This window comes from Platalea leucorodia, assembly GCF_965183815.1.
Source record: "Platalea leucorodia genome assembly, chromosome: 1".
Taxonomy (NCBI): domain Eukaryota; kingdom Metazoa; phylum Chordata; class Aves; order Pelecaniformes; family Threskiornithidae; genus Platalea; species Platalea leucorodia.
The window spans coordinates 113,548,452-113,562,528 of record NC_138823.1 but is presented as its reverse complement, the minus strand read 5'-3'; the positions used below and the strand labels follow the sequence as shown (position 1 = coordinate 113,562,528).

Here is a 14,077-nt window from a genome sequence, read left to right as displayed (position 1 = left end):
TCATTTATAATGAACTGTCTACTTGAGTTCTTCATGCTGAGCCATGCAAAATATTTTGTAAGACACACCGCATGTTCAAGTTTGTCATAGGTGGATTTTCTTACCAATACTTTTCTGCCAGACTTTGTGAAAAAAGCAAATATTGTGTGGAAAATATTTTCATTCTCTTGAGGAACAATGCATGGGCTGGGGTTTCTGCGAAAAGAACAGCTTCCTTTGTCTTGACCAACCTGCAAGCACAATTATAATCACAATTATTATTCTGAATTAAAATAAATGACACAAGAAGGTGGGATTAGTCTGTCCATAAAAATACACCTACATGTGAGCTGGATGTCTGGACTCGCATTAACAGTCAAAAGAGAGAAATAAGCGCTTCGGGAGTCAAATAATCCTAAAGAAAATATCTAAAGTAAGCCAGACAAACCATGCTCTGGAAATGCCTGTCTGTCTTGACTGGACAGGATAAGAACATACCTAACCTAGCTCACATGTAGGTGTCTGTGTTCTATATGTCTGGAGATGGAGACAGAGGAGAAAAAACTCAGCAGAAGATATAAATCACCACATAGCACTTTAAGTCAATTGTGTTACCCTGCGTATTACGTTTTTTGTAACTGTATTATTTGGTGCTTTGGCCAACTTGGCTGTTTAACAGTTTGTATCAGAACTAATGGGATAAATGAAACGTTTGTGTAAATGCACAAGCCTGGACACTAAACCTGTTCTTTTACCTTCACCATAAATAGTACAAAAATAAACTTTCTGTATCATTAGCTTATTAATTTGTCCAGAACAGTAGATGCCTGAAACAAGTGAAACGTACCAAGCTTTGATAAAATGATCTTCAGTCAAGATAACTTTGCACTAGAAAACCCTTCTCACTTTTTGCAGCTTATGAATATTTACTGAAGAAAATCCATTGGAATTTAATACAAACTATGACAACAACACATCAGCAAATTCCTCCTGCCGCCATCCTTAAGACCTGTAAGAGTGAGAGGGAGATTTTCCCATAAACCACCCAGTGACATTCTTATACATCCTGCTGTTGAGCACCCCACATCCTCTACTCTGACAGGATGAAAACTTGTACCTTATTCAAATCACAAATCCTTGAAAAAGGGAGAAAAAAAGTTGTTACAGATATGAAATTACTGCATGCTTTGATCCGATTCTGCATTAAACAGTTCATAGCTGAGATAGCCAAAGTACTGCCAAAAAAGAAACAAAACCCAAAGGTCCATCTAGATCTTAAATGTTATTTTCCAGACAAGTGACATCTATGTCTCTTGGTAAGAGGTACGTTTTCTGCTTCACTGGCCCACAAGCTCTTCATAATCTGTTCTTTGAAGTACATATTCATAACCTGTCTTTACATAATCTGTCCTTACATTCCCAACAGATACAGGCACAGGTAGCTACCCACAGTTTACAGTCTCCTTGGGATCAACTGGAAATTAAGACTATGATGTTCTCCATTTGTCCAGATCACCTGGAATGAGTTTTCATTATTTATTGCAGGTAAGAGATTCACAAAGCACACTGACATTTATTTTCTTTGAACTTTCACATGGGAACTGGATCCAGATCAACCAGAAGGTTTAAGTTAAATCAAGAACAGCAAAGAGTCAAGATCTATTCAGTACTTGCTCTTTCTTCCTGAAAGTTTGAATTACCAGACACTTGGACAGATGTCATTAGATTCAAGCAAGAGATACAGAAAGGACAGTATGAGCTTCTGCACTATCCCAGCTTTTGGCTCTTACACTGCCCTGCTTTTCATCCTGTACAAATACGGTGTAAGAACAAACCAAAGCAGAAATATCTTACAAGACTAAAAGGAATTATCTGGCATGAAGCAACATAAATCTGGTCCTTTCTTCTCTAAATGATTATCTTTTCTTAAACTGAAGCTTGGCTATATCTTGTCCTATTTAAAACACTTTAGCTGAAACAGAGAAAGGCACCTCCAGAGGACTAAGTCTGAATTTGGAAATACCCTTTCCTCTCTGTCAACTATGCAGCAATCCTACACAAGGCGGCTATTATATTCAGTGTCTCTGCCCATGTTAGGAGGGACACGTGCAAGGACCGAGCACCTCTTGTCACCTGCGTTGCTCTGGAACAGACCAGCAGGTCACCTACAGCCTGTTTTAGTAGCCAAAGGCAGCTGCCACTTCCTAGAAGGAGAAGGCAGACACTACTACTTGGCCTGCAGAATTTGGGTGAATTCAACCAGACAGAAATTAGATCATATTCATCTGTGTATCTGTGATCAATCAGCGTATGCTGACAGCCGGTAGGCAGGAAAGGATGCAAGGCAACTGAGAAGCACTCAGTTTCTTTTAGCACCCTTAGAAACAGCAGAGCCACAGAACTAGGAAAAAAGTAACAAAAAACTTTGAAATGGGGGGATCATGCTGAGGCAGAAGGAAATCCAGCCTTTCCAAAGGACTGACCACAGTTGGGGTTTTTTGGGGGGTTTTTTGTTTGTTTTGTTAGGGTGACGGTCAGACACTTATATTTCACACTGTCTCTAATTTTCCTCAATTTTTACATGCAGAAAGGGAAGGTTCAGTCAACCAGTCAGACAAAACTATGATAACTTTTCATTAAACTTTGTTTACAATTAAAAATTCAGCTCCAGGAAATCAACCTGCTGAATAAAATCTTAGCATAAAGCTCCTGCCTGCATTATGCTGAGACTGAACTGCATCTCTGAAACACAAATCAGGATTCGGCCTCGTGTGAGCCTCTCCTTGTTCAAACATGGTGCTACCCCACCCACCTGTTTTTCTCCTTGTGACCAACCTCATAATCTGGTACACAGAGAAGAAAATCTCTGGCAAATTTTAAGGGCTTTGCATGAGCAAACGCTTACGATTTATAGATGCAAGAACTGTGCAAGTCTTTGAAATGGAGTAGGTAGCCAGGCTCTTTGACAAAGTCTTGGAGTTTCAGGGTACAGGACATAATAGAGCTTTTTCGGAAATTTCCATATGGTCTCAGCAGACTATAAAGAGAAAAGGACTACCTCCAAAGTGATCTTCCCAGGACCTGGGATCTAACATCTCACAGAAATAGCAGAATGGGGTTTTTGCAGCAGTGCGGAGGATGTGGAAAGAGATGTGCGTTGCCTTTGCACTCAGTACAAGGACTATACAGAAACCACAGAGAAAAATCAACGTCCAACTCCTAACACAAACAAACAAAAAGAAAACTGGGGCAGGGGAAACAGAGACAGAAGGGAGGCTCTCTTAAATCCTACATTTAGACTGCAGCTTGGGAAATAAAAACCCTATCCTGAGTGAGGTACCAAGCAGGAGCAGCCCTGCAGCCTCCAAGGAGGGACTTCCAAGGAGCTGTGTCAGAGCTGTCTCTGCTGAAGGTTGTTTCATTTTGTTTTCCAGAAGGTACTTAACCTGTTATAAGTCCTGCATAAAATCATTTGTGGTCTGGTGCACTGGCAAAACAGATAAATCTCCTGTACTGAAAGTGTACCTAAAATCTGTACGCGGGTGTAGACAAAGTCTACATTAGCACATAATGTAGGCCAAACAAAAAGGTGAACCAGGCTAACTGCATGGCATCCGCAGCACTTGATGTTCATATTCCATACTTTTCTAGCTTGCTCTGAGTCTGGTCCTGCGGCCTGAATGTGCTGCAGCCACAAATGAGTGTTAAGTGCACTCTTTGAGTGCTCCTTTGTGTTTCTTTTCCCCCCAAAGGAATCCAGTTTGTGCACGCTATGATGCGAACCACAGCTCCCTGCATGGGGAGGGCTGGGGCTTTTGCTTTAAAAGCTCGCTTCTGCATTGAACTAAGATGCTAGTAAAGAAGCACTCTAAGGTACACTTTGGTCTTCAGCCCAGCAGAACCTCTGCAAAGGGTGATGACTCTGAAGGTGCACAAAATACACATTTTACATGCTTGCTAAGAACAAGTTTTCAATTTTTTCACCCATGGGTGTGGATATTACATTAACTCCTATAAGCAGGACTAGAATTCATATTGTTGGTTAAGTACTAGAATGGTTACATTTCTACATAAGCAAACCCTTCTGAAACAAAAAAGCTACAATCAGTCTTGACCATACAAAATTCCTCCATAAGTCGAAGTGATATACATATTTTTTTAATCTGACCTAGCAGATTTCATTGAACAGCTTTACATTGCAGAAAAAATGGCATAAAAATAATTTCAAAAGTCTTAAATTATTTTCTCCTTTTTCTTCTTCTCTATATACAATAGTCTACATTCTCACATATAGTTGATACTACCACATATATAATGAGTTTTTTCAGGGCAACAGCGTAAAATTCTTGTAACACAGAACTAAATATTACCAACTACTGATCCTCGCTTTCAGCTCCTGGAAAACCTTTCCAATTAAGAAAAAAATATCATATTTTTGCAAATAAGTTACATTCTCAGATTTTCAATTCTAAACTGAAAAATTCATAAGGGGTGGTTTTCTGATTGAACAGAACATTTTTGAAAAACTTTTACACAAATAATTTATAACTTGATATATTTATTATGATCTGTCATTGTTCTAATCAGAACGAAGCATGTTTTGACCACCTTGAATAATGTCTTCAACTTTCACGTGAGGCAAACCAACATCAAGAACACAAGTAAAATTTTCCCACACAACTTTTTACTGACAATGGTTTCTTTTTACCAGGCTGTCCATGTGCAGGAATGCTCCCGTTCTCTAGGAATATCTTATCATAGGCTGCAAAACACCTAACATCAACGCATCATGTGTATTATTTTTTTCTAGTTTTTATTTCAAGTTCAAAGGCACTTTTGTCAAACTGCTCAGTCCCAAGGTAAAGAAAGGTTAAAAAAAAAAAAAAAAAATCACTCTGATATTCCCACTGTGGAATATCAGAGTGATTAAAGCCAGAACAGCCTGCATTCGGATCTCACCTGCATTCTTGAACATTGCTGGATGCCAGAATAGCCATCTACAATTTTCAATGAGACATTACTGCTGGGTGCCTCACTTAGACACCTAACAGGCCTGCTTCCAGAAGGTGGACTTGTGACACTTAAAAATCACCATCTTTTAGAGAGTTTTAGCTGTACATCCAAAATCTAAGGGACTAAAAATCACTGCTCACTCATGAACATATATATGTGTATTCTCCTGTTGTATTCAACATATGCGCATATACATGCAACATGCATAAACACGAAGAGATATAAGCCAGAACATTTGTACTACGCAGACTGTAAATGGCACCTTGCATAACAGGCTTCTAAAGGTCACCATAACTCTGCAAAGGCTAATAGTATTACCAATCTATTCTCATACAGAAAAGCAGAATATCCCTTATGCTGCCCACCCTACCCATAAACGGCCACACGTTCAGAGCCAAGTTAGTCTCTAGCTTCGTTAATTTACTGGAAGTTGTTGTCCCTTTAAAGAGCCCATGAACATGCTTGACAGACAGCATTTAAATAGGACAGCTTATACAGTGGGTTACTCTGCCAGCTTTTTGTCGTCAGCACAAACCACTAAGCTTCTCAGAGACAAGACGCAACCACTGGAGAAAGCATGTGCATTACTTCATGCTTTAAAAATGCTGTATCTGCAACAAGGAAGAAATTCCCACAGGACAACTTTAGTGGCAACTGAATATTTGAAAAGTCTTACAGAGCAGGGGTAAACCCATAAAGTAGCAAGGATTTTCAACTGTATCAGATTACACCACCCTTAAGAAAAAGTGGCAGGAAGACATTTCAGAGTGAAAGAGTTGTATGTAAAACATAGCATATACACTCCACACACATTACATCCTAAAAAACTGCAGGACATTTAATAGGGCTGTATGGGAATAGCATGTCGGATTTATTACATACACAGGGATCATCCTCTCTGACTTTCCCTGCACGTGTAGGGATTTACAAAAAAACTTGGGCTGGGCTTGGCACTCCCACAAGGGGGTACGAGTGCAAGGGGGACAATCACCATGTCTTGCCCTGGGAACACAGAGGATAACCCAGGGCTGCCAGTGAAACACTTCTTGCATTTCTAATCCAGGTCAGCCATGGGTTTAGGGGGTTTGCAGTTTCTAGGTTAAATAATACACCTGCTGCCTCAGTACATTCCCCTTCTACTATCAGCTCTGTCCCCCACCTTCAGGGTACTTGTAACATCATTTCTGCTCATCTGGAGTTACTCTCAGAACATGGCAATTTCTAGCAAGCCTTTGGGGCCTTTAAGAAATTGTTGGAGTTTGTTAGCAAACGTTTTAAGCGTTCAGGCCATACGGCCTGCAACATAAACTTCACGGGTGAACTGAAAGCCAGTGGCCCCTTCTAGACTTAACCTCAACCCATTTAACACGCATCAAAGGTGAGACCCTCCATTTTTTTCAGAGCCTCGTATCCTGCACAAGCTGTCAACCTGGGAGAGGAAAATGAAATACAATTTCCAAACAGGGAGCTGGAAAGGTCAGCTGAGGACCAAGCACAGGGAAGCGGAAACTGGCAGTTGGCATGGGGTTAAGTATGGCCATGTGATAGGAGTCTCTCGGAAAAATGAGACTGAAAAACATGAGGAAACTAGCTGTTGCTTCCAATGAAGCATTAAGTACAACCTCCCTGCTGCACTGCTGCATATAAGAATCCGAGTGCTAATCCCATATTTAATGATTAGCATTTTACAAGATAAACAGCCGAGCAAATGTGTATCTTCAGCTCATTCCTTATAGACAACACTAGACTTCCACTAATGCAAAGGAATTCATTATGGTACTAAAAGTTTTCCAGGCTCTTCCAGTAAGCCTGATTCCCCTCTCGAGCTAAATCATCACCAGTTATTAGCGAGACCCTGGAAGCCAGCAGCATAAAGCTGACACACAGCAAGTATGAAGGTGGAATCCAGCCGTGAGTGCGTGTGGTGGAACATAACCCAGGTCCGAACAAGGGAAAAGCACGGGGGCAAGTTCAGGGAAAACATCGCGAGACACAAGATATTTGGAACAGCAATTTTAGCTGCAGGAAACACGCTCAAGGTCTGAAAGCAGGTCAGTTGCTTCACAAAATTGTTAACATTGTTCAACTCCGACATGAATGCCTTTCTCATCAGCCCTGGGGTATGCTGGCTCCAAAGGACAGTTTGGCTGTAGATTTCTTGAAATGGCTGCCAGATAGTTTTTACATATTTCTCCTTTCTTATTTTTTTTTTTTTTTTACTGTTTTATTTATGTATGCATGTCTAATCGGTGGTTCAGTTTTGCAAACTGGATAATAAATAACAGATCCACTTTTGTTTATCTTTGTTGCTAACCATAGCGCACTCATCCTAATATTAGGGAAAAAATGTATACATGTGTCCTGATTCAAAGATACTGATTCACCCTATAGTAGGTGAACAGAGATGAATTGATAGGCATGGTTAATCTAACATGTCACACACACTGAGAAAAAAAGAGTACTCACAAGAAATTCCAGACAGGGTCAGACTTTCGACAGTAGACAAATAAGTTATGTAAATATGTTATCTGAGTACTTGCTCCATATGCCAAAAATGTTTAATATTCACAGATAATGAAACATGTTTGAATCAGAGCAGTTTTGTTGATTCTGGCAATAAATTTAAGAGCCACTGAAACAACAGAAAAGAATTTTTAAAATTAACCCATTTTATACAACCCTTGAAAGATTTTGACTAAAAATAGCAATGATGTTAAGCAAAACCAGTACTCCACAGATCCAACAGGTAAACTTACATGGCCATGAAAGACAAGATTTAAACAGCAAAGTGGAGATGCTAAAGCATTAAATCAGGTTAGAGGAGTATTCCACCACAGCTCTGGCTCCTGCTCTTCCAGCCGAAAGGAAAACACCAGATGCACATTTGGCATAAATCTGTGCTAACCTGATTGCAACGCCTGTAGATGTTCTTCTGATGCACTTAACCCTGCAGCTTAATTAAATAACCTGTTAACCCGGTTTGATCAGCATAATCCTGCAACATTTGCCTGGCCTTGGCCCCGCAGCCACTTTGCACCTACTGAGGAGCTAGGTAGTAGCTAGTATCCCCAGTACTACTCTCAAGAACTAGTGCTGCCTACCCAGTTTAGTAAGAAAAGCAAAGATCTTCTGATTTAAAGTTCCTGACGTACAAGACAGCGGCTTCTTTCCTAACAGAGGACACTGCCACATGTACACAGTGAGAAGAAAGACTGATGACTCATATGATTTAACTGCGAGGTCCGCAGAAGGTTCAGGCCTAAGAATGAATGAATGCCACCTTACATGGAAACCAGTTTACCTCCATCATTCCTGTGCTCCTTATATATCAGCCTTTAACAGCTGAAATCCAAGAGAGAGTCACTGACAGGTACATTTCCTCTCCTTATGATGAAGTGTGAAATGCTTAACACGTCAGGCAGCAAACAGATCTCAAGGTACGTCTCTGTTTAAAAAGCCCTTGAGATCACTTGGAGTTCAGTGCTCCTTCAGCTGGGTTCTACCTGTCTCCAGCACATCCCCTTCTACAGCCTTTCCTATGGCGCATAAAACTCATACAAGCCCATGTTTTTTCTTCACCTAACTGCTGGACTTTCCTCATGGGCTGTGTCGATGTTAGGATGAAAAGTTTTGAAGACTGTGCAGATAAATACATTCCCTGTAGGGCTCAAACAACTCAGGTGGGATGTTCCACTCAAGCAGATATTTGAACGTATTGGAAAGGTATCTAAGATCAGCTCTAAGATCTGAGCTCTCTTCAGAGGCAGTGGAGAGAAGGTATGACCTCCAAGAGGATGATGTTGCTCATCTACTGTAGGCACTTGAAGATTAAATGAGTCATCCTCATCAAAAAAACCCTCCTGGGGGGTGGGGTGATGGTGGGGTATTTTAAGTTAGGCAGAAGATGTCCTTTGTTTCCAGGACATCTTCAGAGTTCTCATTCCCCCAAGGAATGGTTTATTGATACTTTTGATGGTATCCAGTACCTTGCACAAGACTGGAATGATGTACTTTCAAAGTCAGGAGAGAAATTCAACAAAAGATGCTTATTTCCACTCTGATACATGAACAGGGGGGTAAACCCTTCTTCCATCAAATGGGAGATAGAGTTTATACACACAGCTACCATTACTTTTAACTCTTCTTTTCTTAGTTTCTAAATTTACATTTAAACCACAAATCTTGTCTGTTATTTATAAAAGAACAAGGCTAGTTTATGAATCAGCATTTAGAAGAGGCATGTATGTTAAAAGAATTAACCAGTCAGCTCTTTTCTGAATTTCTTTCTTCATTGTTTTTTGGCAGGAACAGCTTCACCAATTGGAAAATGGTGAAAGGATGTAATTCTTATACTCCTTCAAAAGAGAAATAAAAAAAAAAAATTAAAAAAATAAATTAAAATGAAAAATTAAATTAAAATAAAATTTTATAGACTCTCTTCTCACGCAGTAGTTCCTTCACCAGGGAATTCTCTGCCTGGGAAGCTTACAAAAGTCTACTGTATATTTTTTTCCATACCTCAGCAAAACTCCTGATTACTGTGGTGTCTACCAAACCTCCTGCTTCCTTCATGAATCTGATAAGAGCTAATGTATATACCCAATTCGCTTCATAAGACTTCTTTCTTTATCTGAAATTCACTTTTATAAAAAGGCAAATTAGACATCTCTTTCAAAATTGGAATTTCACGTATTCAGCCAAGAAAATAGGAGCAATATTTTCAGCTGACACAAAATACTAATCAGACTGCCACATTATACTGACAGGTCATGAGTTTTGGGGGGAGAGAGTGTTGGAAAATTTCAATAACTAAGTAATATGACAAATTTAACTTCTTTAGTTTAGAAGCTAATTGTGAGCAGGCCACAAGTGAACACGTCAAGTGTTGCCATGGTTTGATTCAATACGTAGATCACAGTGCATTTTTGTCCACGTTTTGATGGGCCTGATCTTTATAGTACCAATCTTTCTTAAAAGACAGACTTATCTTTGTACATTCAAAATGTGCTTTCCATGAACATTCTCTTTATCTAGCATTTGAAAAAAAATTCACTGCTTATGCAAATACTACAGCACTCTCATTGCTAGAAGATTTGGACAAAACAAATACAAAATGGCACAGAATTTGTCCAAATCTGGTTTCACCTAAAAATCCAAACTAGGAAGTCACAGAAAACTTTCTGCCATGTTAAGTAGTCTTGCTGTATCCTGAGGGCAGTATCCAGCAATGCATGAAAAGATCATTTTCAAGCCCTGTAAATGCAGTGAACTCTAACCAAAGCACAGCTTTTGTATAGTGATTCAGATGGTTCCTCTAAAGCAAAAATGTCATGATTTTTTTTTTCCACTTTGGATTTATTTTAAGGTCCTAACTCAGGAAAGAACTTAATTTTATGGCCAGGCACCCTTTCCTGTATAACAATGAAATCTTAAATGAGAGCTAAGTTCCTCTTCACTGAGGGAGCTTCAGTTTATCACGCTGACATTAGGAAGACATTTATGAGAGCTCTTTCTGAGCTGCTTTGGATCCTGTTTCCCATGCCTAGAGGCGACTGTACCATGCTGGACGACGGTGGCGTATGCTCCTGTCTCCCCTCACACCCATCCTGGGACAGGGTGGATGCACCAGTTTCTTCTGCAAGTGACAAGGCTCCCAGCCAAAGCCAGATTCCGCTGCTATCACAGAGATGCTCTAGACCGGGGGTAGGGGAAAAACCTCCAACTGCCTAAGCAACATGTTTTGGAACAGTCATTTAAAGAAGCTATCAAAGCGAAGAAGGCAGGAAGGTCAGCAAATTTCTGTACAATACACTCCCTGGAATAAACAATTTCCTCTAGCAATCTAGCTATGCCTTTAAACACGGTGCCAAAATATGCGTATGTGGACGTGTGTATAGCAAACACTGAAATGAAGAGACTACAGGGGGGATGACTAATACAAAGGGCTAAAACAAATCTTGCTGCAAGTCCAAAACGTTCCTATACAAACCTTGTATCAACGGTGGCAACCAGCAGCAGCATAAATTGGTGCTGGAAAAAAATTTTCCTACATCAAGTACTATCAGCAAATATTTATATTTTCACATGCTGGGACTGTGTATATGTGTTTTCAGAGCCAAGACCTGAAACTTCAAAAGACAGAAACTAAACAATTTTAAACTGGCTGCCAACAAACAAGGGGTTTTCTACATAACGATAATGATATAAGGGTTTGCCTCTGTACGTGGAGTGTTCAATAGTGAGCCTGACAGTCTCAACATATGCTTCAAGGAGCACTCATGCACTACCAGCACTTTAGAGAGCTTTGACAGTCCTCCTTTGCTTATGGTTTTAAACATCAGCAGTGCAGTCACCAAAGCACCTTATTCTTATGCTGCAGGATAACAACCTACAGATAATAAGCAGAAATTACATTTAAGGTTTTAAAATTCCAAAGATTCTTTTTCATTATACAAGTGAAGAAAAACCTCAAGCAGCCTGGGACCTTTCATGGAATAAGACAGCAAGCTTTAACTCTTCCCCTTAACATCTTCCTGCTCCTTACAGACGTTACTGTGCAAATGCCAGGAAGAAAAATGACATGAGTGCTACACAAAACTGGCCTTAAAAATGTAACCTGTCATCAGTCAGGAAAGACTTGTGGCTCTGGGATTGACTCCATTTTACTTTTTCTGTTTCAATGTTCACAGGACGAGAATAATGTTTATTTCAACAGTTCTCCTTATTGAACATGACAAGCTTTTCTACAGTCCCATGCTCAGGCAGCCATTAACTTAAAAGGCAACTTGGAAAAGGAATTCTCTTCAACTCTTCCATGCCACTAATTCATTTCCAATGCAGCTTTTCTTTATTTTTTAAATCTCACTGATACTCAGCTTTCATAAAGGCACAATCCAGGTCTCACCGGCTCAGACAGAAGAAAGGAGAAGTGTGAAGTGAATGTGCCAAGCATAACAGGACAACTGGAGGACTTCCATTTGTCCTTCCAACAGAAGAACTCTTTATTTTGCTCCCTAACCAAAAAGTGATGGGAACACTGGAGAAGGAACTAGGGGCTTGAGCTAACTGGCACATTCAAGGTTAATGGGAGCAGGATTCACAAGACTGAGGTTTAACCCATTTTTCACTCTCTGGAGATAATTCTCAAAGTCTAAGCTTAGACGCCTAGGGAAACTCAGGGAGAATAGATGGCTTTTGTACTGTCAGTAGAGATCAGCAAGTGCTTCTCCAAAGTTGTTTCTATGCCTCTCTCTCTCCATTAATTACTAGAGTAAGAGAACATAGTAATTTAAAAATATTCTATTACTAGCAATTACTAAAACAGTAATTACTACACTTAGACATCAAAAGTTACATGCAGGAAGGGAGTTTCTCATCAGAAAACTGAGGGCAGTCTTTCTTTCCTTCTCCCTCCTTCCTCCAAATTCCCTTTTATTTCATTGCCTAGACTGCAAACTCTTTGAAGAGACTGTTTTGCAACGTGTGCACCTCGCTTTCCAACAAGATTCTTATCTCAGCAACGATAACAACAACAGTTGTTTATATCCTCGGTATTGATTCACCTAAACAGGCTTTCTAAAAAAAAAAAAAAACAAAACCAACGCTTGCTGGCCTGCACAATGCATGCAATAGAAGAAGCAATAGCTCCTTGCAAAAACCCACAAGTGCACATGGCACTTGCTCTGGGTTAACACCGTGCATCTTTGATTCTGGTGACAGTTGTCTGACTGGAGTCTAAACAACCTGGCAGCCCTGCAGAGCTTGGTCCCTCCAGCGGAGGGGTGAGGGTCATCTGCTTGCATTGCAGTTGGCTTCCAGATCAAACAGACAAACTCGGTTTCCAACTGTTAGTCCCTCGTTCCTCATAATTGTGTTTACCTTCACTGGAAATAAAACAAATGGGAAGGCAACAATCTGATCCAGTTTCAGAAAGCCAGCATCAGAGTAACCCCGGACACATTGCTAATTTATCAACAGCTTCAGGAAATACCCTGGTTAATTTGGTAGGAACTCCCATTGTGAAAATCTTGTTGGATGCCCCAGAAAGCAGCTCCTTGGCTGGCAACTCAAGTAGCGCTTCCCTTGCCCTCCAAATTAGCTGGATACCCAAAGGAAATTTCTAATCTTTCAGTTCAAAACCAAAACACACACAAGTATAATGAGCACTGTTTTCCTTTGTGGAAGAATAGATAATCAATGGCTTGAAGAGTGGAGAATATACATTTCTGTTAACACTAACTCTACTGTACTCTGTTTGGGTGAAGCTCTTCTGTGTCGTCACATATACCGTTCCTATCACAATGCTTTTACCAACAAGTTGAAGTATTTCATTTATTATGCTTTTAACCTGGCTTGAAACCTCTGCAAGAAAGCAAATACAAAAATAAATAAAACCAAACAAGTACTAATTTGTCTTTTCTGCTTCCAAAATATCATTTACCACTGCAGAATTTGAATGTCTACTATGTAAAATCAATGTCAATGGTGAAATGCCCTAGTTAAAATGACTTGTAAAATTTCTAGCATTCCCTTTTGCTTTAAAATTTCTAATAGGGAGGAAGTTCACTTGTTTTTTTCCAGTTTTCTTTCAATTACCCATTTTCTTTTACTTCTGGCTTTACTGTTGACTTGTTTCCTTTATATTTTGGGGGTTTTGTTGGGGGACGTGCTGCAGAAACTCCCAAGACCCCTTGAAGAGCGTCTGAACATCTCTAAGGCAGAACTCCAAATGTCAAAACGTCTCTGAAACCTGAATTTCTCTGGAAGAAAATCTTAAAGCAGTTTCTGCAACAAAGCCAAAAGCTTCGAACAACAGGAACAGAGGAAGCATGAGGGCTGTCATTCCCTCTAAGAGCAGCAAGATAATAATTTCTATTAACACCTCACAGAGATACAGACCGTTCCAGTGGGCCATATGTGACTCTCTTCCTTTTATTATTTTTTGTGCCTGAAAGACTAGATCAGTCAATACAATATGAAGAAATTAGGTCCTGGTACTATCTTGTGTGGTATATGTGTATTTGAGACACAAACTCTAGTGCTCTTACTATGCATTTTCACCCACAAATTTCACTGCTGTACTGTA

General features: G+C 39.9%; 1 protein-coding gene across 1 annotated transcript in view; it reads right to left on the bottom strand.

Moving 5' to 3' along the window:
- The window catches only part of ITGA9 (integrin subunit alpha 9), a gene marked incomplete at both ends in the record, with an annotated part of 229,450 nt that overhangs the window by 26,774 nt on the left and 188,599 nt on the right, over window positions 1-14,077 (bottom strand). The window contains one exon of the mRNA XM_082327280.1: window positions 105-230. Coding sequence (XP_082183406.1) covers window positions 105-230 — 126 coding nt within the window. The remainder of the gene's footprint in view (window positions 1-104; window positions 231-14,077) is intronic.